The 6,017-nt window shown below is 42.7% G+C and overlaps 1 protein-coding gene across 1 annotated transcript; it reads left to right on the top strand.

Moving 5' to 3' along the window:
* Positions 1–407: 407 nt before the first annotated feature.
* LOC121833904 lies at positions 408–890 on the top strand (the record flags this gene model as incomplete). Its single annotated transcript, XM_042287613.1, has 1 exon — positions 408–890. A coding segment is annotated over one exon (483 nt), but the record flags the coding sequence as incomplete, so codon positions are not given.
* Positions 891–6,017: the final 5,127 nt, after the last annotated feature.

The raw sequence follows: 6,017 nt of genomic DNA, 5'->3' as shown, positions 1-6,017 counted from the left end.
TCAGTACTCGGGCCAGTATTATTTTTAATTTGATATCGCGGCGGAAATAAATCAAGGGGTTATGTGCGGCTATTTGCGGGTGATTGTCTTGTATATTCAAAAATCGAGGAGGAAGACGACCAGCGCATATTAAGCGCATCTGTCGGGTCTATTCAGGACTGGTGCTCGAAATGGAAGATGAAAATTAATACACAAAAACTGTGTTTGTACGAATAACTAACAAAACTAAGAATGTTCTTTCTTTTACTTACGAGCTTGATGGAAGTCCTTTGGTTGAAGTTGATAGTTTTAAATACTTGGGTATGACGATTTCTAAAGACTTAAGTTGGAGTAAACACATAAATAAAATATGTCACAAAGCACTTAAAAAGCTTTGGTCTTTAAGACGGAATCTGGTTAGGGCTCCGCCTAAAGTGAAGTTAATGGCCTACACAACGTATATTCGGCCTACCTTAGAGTACGCTGCATCGGTATGGGACCCCTATAGAAAAAATCAAATTGGTGAACTCGAAAAAGTTCAGAGGAAGGCGGCGCGATTTATTCTATCCAAATACAAGCGACTTGATTCTGTCACAGATATGCTGAACAGTCTCAATCTCCCCTTACTTTCCGTCCGTCGAAAAATTGCTCGACTAAAGTTTTTCTTTATGTTTTCTCATCACCTGTATAACATTAAACCGGATTCTAGATTAACACATCGCGCATCGAGAGAACTCAGATACGCTAGTACTAATCCGTTTGGAGTGCCCAAATGTAAAATTGACGCTTATAGGTTTACTTTTGTCCCTAGAACCGTAAAAAACTGGAATGATCTCCCACAAAATATATTGTCATTGGACTGTTTAGATGATTTTGAGAGCGCCCTTTTGAATATGACTGATTTGGACTGATAAATAGTAGTTAAATATTTTGCTAAGTAGTAGATTTCGAGTGCTGAGAGAGAGAGAGAAAGCATGTTTATTGGAAAGATGAAGAGGTTATCCCGCGGGAATTTGCAGGATTGCTACTTCATACTCGGGAAAGGGAGAAAGAGGCAAAAAGGACAAAGAGAGAAAAGGAAAGAAAGAAAACTGAGGATGGCTGTCAGCTACTTTTCGAGGGTGTCCTACAGTACTTTATCAAGTTGAGTCTTTTGGAGAAAACGAATCAATGAGCTCGTCGGCTTGACTCCTTGCAATGTTGATGGCCATGGCCCCAGGAGATGATTGAGCGTGAGCGGTTCTCCCTTGTGAAGAGTCAGGGAGCTTATCATTTCCTTTCTTTGGTCAGCGTAGAGGGCGCAGTGACAAATAACGTGTTCCAGCGTTTCTTCGACGTCACAGTTCTCACAGATGGATGAGTCCAGCTGACCGGTGAGATTTAAATAATATTATGTTGAGGCCACGTTCAGTCGTATTCGGTGAAGAGCGGTTTCTGTCCGACGTTTGAGCCCCCGTGGTGGGCGAAAGGTAAGAAAAGGGTCAATCCTATGAAGGTGTCTGTAGTGATATAGTGGATTCGCCCAGAGGGTGTTTACTAGAGCCGCAGTAATGCGGTTGGTTGTAGCTCTGGCGTCTGAACGTGAAAATGCAATTACCAGTCTGGATGCAAGATTATGTGCATTCTTGGCTGCAAAGTCAGCACTTCCGTTGCCTCTAATACCGCAATGGCTCGGGATCCACTGTAAAATTAGTGTGTGACCATTATTTATAGCCTCTTTATGAATTTTTAGGATCTGATGTACCAGCTGAGCATTAATGTTCTTGCTTTTGGTAGATTTAAGGCTCTGAAGAGCTGCCCTTGAATCAGTAAAGAGTGACCAATTGTTTGGGGCACTCGTAGAAATAAAGTGAATTGCTTCTCTAATCGCTACTAGTTCTGCTGCCGTCGATGATGTTACATGGCCTAGCTTTCCCTGGAGTGTTTTATTTATTGATGGTATAACAAAGCCGTAGCTGGAAGTTTCGTGAGTAGAAGACCCATCAGTGTACACATGAATTCGGGAACGGTGATGCATATTAATGGTTTCTAAAGAATGTTGCCTCAATACCTCCGATGGAGTATGCTTTCTTGAATGTATCCCTGGAACATCTAATTTTATAGAAATTATTGGATATATCCATGGTGGTAACAACGAGAACTCTGCTGGTTCAAAATCTCGTGGAAGATCTGCGTTGTCAACATTCACGATTTGGGAAAAACCAGACGCGCTTCTGCTGTTTCCGATATCTGCTATGTAGTGGTCTTTGTGCCTTGTGAGGCGGCGGAGGTGCGCTCGACGGGTTTCTTGAAAGAATTCATTTTTTCCAGTGCTATATAATATATTGAATGTTTGTGCTATTTCAGCCCCTTTATTTTAAGTGAATGTCGCTGAATGTGTACTGTATTGTAGTCATGATGTTTTATATTTCAGTGCTCTTCTATACCCCACACCTGTTAAAGCCCCGTACTTGGGGTGAACAGTATTCATAAATAAATAAATAAAAATGCATCTGTAATCAACGCATCTCCTGGTTTTTTTGTTTTTTTTTTTGGGGGGGGGGGGGGGGGGACTTTTTAGGCTTAGGTGATAATTACGAAACGACAAGTACTACGGAACCTCACCGGACAACCACAAACTAGGCAGTTCATAACTTGAACTTACGGATATCTTTTTCCCAATAACTCTTCCTCTTCCCTGATACTTCAAAAACACCAGACAACGCAGCCAACATCGACGCCGAAGGTATCCCCTCTAACAACGAAATCTCTTCAGAGATTAGCGTAGTTAACTAGTAGTAACTACTGCTAACTTCATTTGTTTTTAGCAATCGCACAGCAACAGCACTCGGGACACTGACTTGAGTGCGATCCCGTCGCCGCCAGCGTACATTTTTTTTTTATTGTTTCTCCACTAGCTGTTAAATAATGCCATGCAATGTCCAACCCTTTTTCTTTACCTTCTGTTTTGTTTTCAGAAAATGCTACCTATTACAGCCTTTTTACATGTGTGCTATTTTGACGTCGTGCTGTTTTGACGCCGTGCTGTTTTGGCACGTGCTCTTCTGTCGCAGCGCCGTTTTGACGTTGTGCTGTTTTATCGCGTGCTATTTTGACGCGTGCTGTCTTGTCGCCGTGCTGTTTTGACGCTGTGCTGTTTTGACGCGTGTTGTTTTGACCATGCTGTTTTGTCGCGTGCTGTTTTGTCGTGTGCTGTTCTGTCGCGTTCCCTGAGGTTACGGCGAAGAAATTCGAGAGTGCGGTTAGCACCGTCAATGACAGCTGTTATGTGAGTGGTCCATGACAAGTCAGATGTCAGATGAATTCCTCGGTATTTATACGATAAACACGTAGTCACTAGGAGGCTAGAAAGGTGTTAGGAGGAGGATAGAACATGTGAACTATGGAAGACGATAGCATTTATATTTATTATAGTTTAAAGCTATTTGCCTATTATGACACCACTGAATTATTAGTTGGACATCGTTCTGCAAGATTTGTTTATTGTGGCGTGAATGAATTGGTCTATAAATGACACAGTCATCGGCGAACAAACGTACTGCAGAAGGGGTGCCATGGTGGAGATCATTACAGTATATTAAAAAAAAAGAAGGGGGCCAAGAACGGTTCCCTGAGGGGCGACAGACGCTACTGTTCTTGTGGTAGATTTTACATTGTCAAAATAAGTGTAGTGAGGGCGATTGGTGGTGAATTCAGGAATGCACTTGACTACAGGGGGGTGAAGATAATATCTCTCAGTTGCATTAAAAGACGTTGATGACGGACCTTGTCCAATTCTTCGGAGAAGTCAATGAAAATGTCGTCAGTTTGAACATTGAATCGAAATTCTAGTAAACGTCAGTTAGAAATGCTGTTAGCGGAGTTTCGCATGAGTATGACTTGAGAAATTCGTGTTGGTCCTTGAAAAGGAGGTTCAGGAGTTTATGAGAGTCTAGAACGTTTATTATGCTTGAATAGAGAATATACTCCAAGAGTTTACATAGAACACTGGTGAGCGAGATGGGACGATAGTTGCTGATTAGTTGGCAATCGCCTGTTTTATGAACCGGTATGACATTATAAATTTTCCAATCAGAAGGAACTTCTGAGAGTTTAAGGGACTAAGTGAATATGTCGCAGAGGCAAGTGGAAAAAATGTGTTTAGTGTTTATTAATTCCTTAGAGTTAATTTGGTCATCTCCGGAGCTGGAGGACACCTTCAGTCGAACAATCGCCTTAATTACCCCAGTGCGTTCAATTAAGATAGGATTAATAAGAGGGTGAATGATATCGATCGCTTTCCTGATTGGTTGAATTGAGTAAAGCGATATCGTTGATTGGTGTTCGAGGGGCTTCTGGAACTGTTGGATGACCTACAGTCGGCGTGCACTTTTAAGAGTTTCACATCTATCATTCTGCCAGTATTCCTTTCCCTGCGTAATATTCCGGTCTTCTGCCCGGTCTGAGAGCCATTATGTCCCAGAAGCAACTCGGTCTTCCATCTTCATTAGCGAAACTGTCCCTTCGCCCGTCTTCGCTAGAAACTCCTAAGTATCCAAATCGCGAGCCGCTAGACTTCCAACAAGTCACCTTTGTTCGAACAATAGTCTCTATAATATATAGAAAAACGAAACCGATCGTTTTCATGGACTGCATTTTGAAAGCTTTCGGGCTTCATAAAAGTTCTGAGAACAAACGTAAAACGAGAACTCGAGGCTCGTTTTCGACGTAAGATGGAAGTTTCTTGAGAAGAGCATTAGGTATCGAGAGAGCCATTCCATTTAAACTAGGAACTCGTGCTTTTTTTTCTCCTTGAATCAGCGTTTGAAAATATTGCTGTAGAGCCTTCGTCGGTCACAGAAATAGGAATTCGCTTTCAGTTCGACCTCCTGCTGAACGTCACGAGGAAAGCCAGAGATGTGTTGTTCAGCAGTAACTTGTTAACTCATACCCCACCAATGCCTTAAGTAATACTGGAAGTGGCGAGTCGTGATCACCTTATTATAGCGTCACGTCCAGTGAGGTTGCACGCCGGTGTACAGCCAGAAACGGGGGCATAATGAACTACTCATTGCGCTTCATAAGTTTTTGGTGATTATGGTAATAGAGAGTCTAGCAAATGCGGAAATTGGCTATTTGGATTCACACTTCTTACTTTATGATTTGTTCTTTGGAATTTTTATCGGTTGATAAATCAATCTCATTGACTGTCGAGGGAAAATAAGATGATCCTGACTTGCACCGTTCTGGATTTTCTTACGCTATCGGTTACAATAGAAAGTGCATATTTCTTAAAAAGGGCAACGTTGTTGACTTTGATTACTTTCAAAACGACTTCACCCTCAAATAGCACATAAAAAAGTAAGTTTCAAAAATATATTTGAAGCAAGAAAGTTTTCGAAGTGCCAGTAAACAAACAAACTTCGATTCCAGAAGCGGCGTTTATGACCTCCTTTCAAGGAACGCAGGGGGTTAAAGGGGTGGGCGTCGACAGTCCTGCATAGCACAAGGTAAATCAACGACTGCGACTAACGAGACCCATGCAGTGAATGATGATTCTCCTCAAAACTTCGAACTGCACAGAGGCGACAGACATTACGTTTCTTTTACTCTTTATGTCTCCTGCAAAGATTGCTTGTTCCAACCAAACCATTGTTATTGTTTCTCGTTTTTTTCACGCTACATTGAACACACCTGGCTTGTCCGCGCGCGTGCTCCACGGACAAATAAATGAGCAGGCATCTTAAAGAATTAAAGGCTTTTTCGATGTGGTTGCCGGAGTCTTGGGCGTCAAAGTAGCGTTCGAAAAAGCGTTTTGAAAACGGCGCCTGCCGCAAAGTTTGTCAGTTGCCAAGTTGATTTCGCCCTCTTGTTCCAGTTGCGCTGATGTGTCTCGTCAAAGCTTCGGCGTCGCGTACTGTCAGCACGCCCCTTGGCTTAGCTGTGTCGTCGTCTTGTCAGGGTCAGCCTTCCGCGACGCGTGCCAAATTGCCTCTGGATCGAGCTGCGTTGTGGCATCTTGTGAAGTCCACGCATCCGCGTCGCGTGTCAACACGCCT

Source organism: Ixodes scapularis, unplaced genomic scaffold (genome assembly GCF_016920785.2).
Source record: "Ixodes scapularis isolate PalLabHiFi unplaced genomic scaffold, ASM1692078v2 ptg000035l_1__unscaffolded, whole genome shotgun sequence".
NCBI classification, from domain to species: Eukaryota; Metazoa; Arthropoda; class Arachnida; order Ixodida; family Ixodidae; genus Ixodes; species Ixodes scapularis.
Note: the sequence above shows the minus strand (reverse complement) of the source record. Positions and strands in the feature narration are given on the sequence as shown.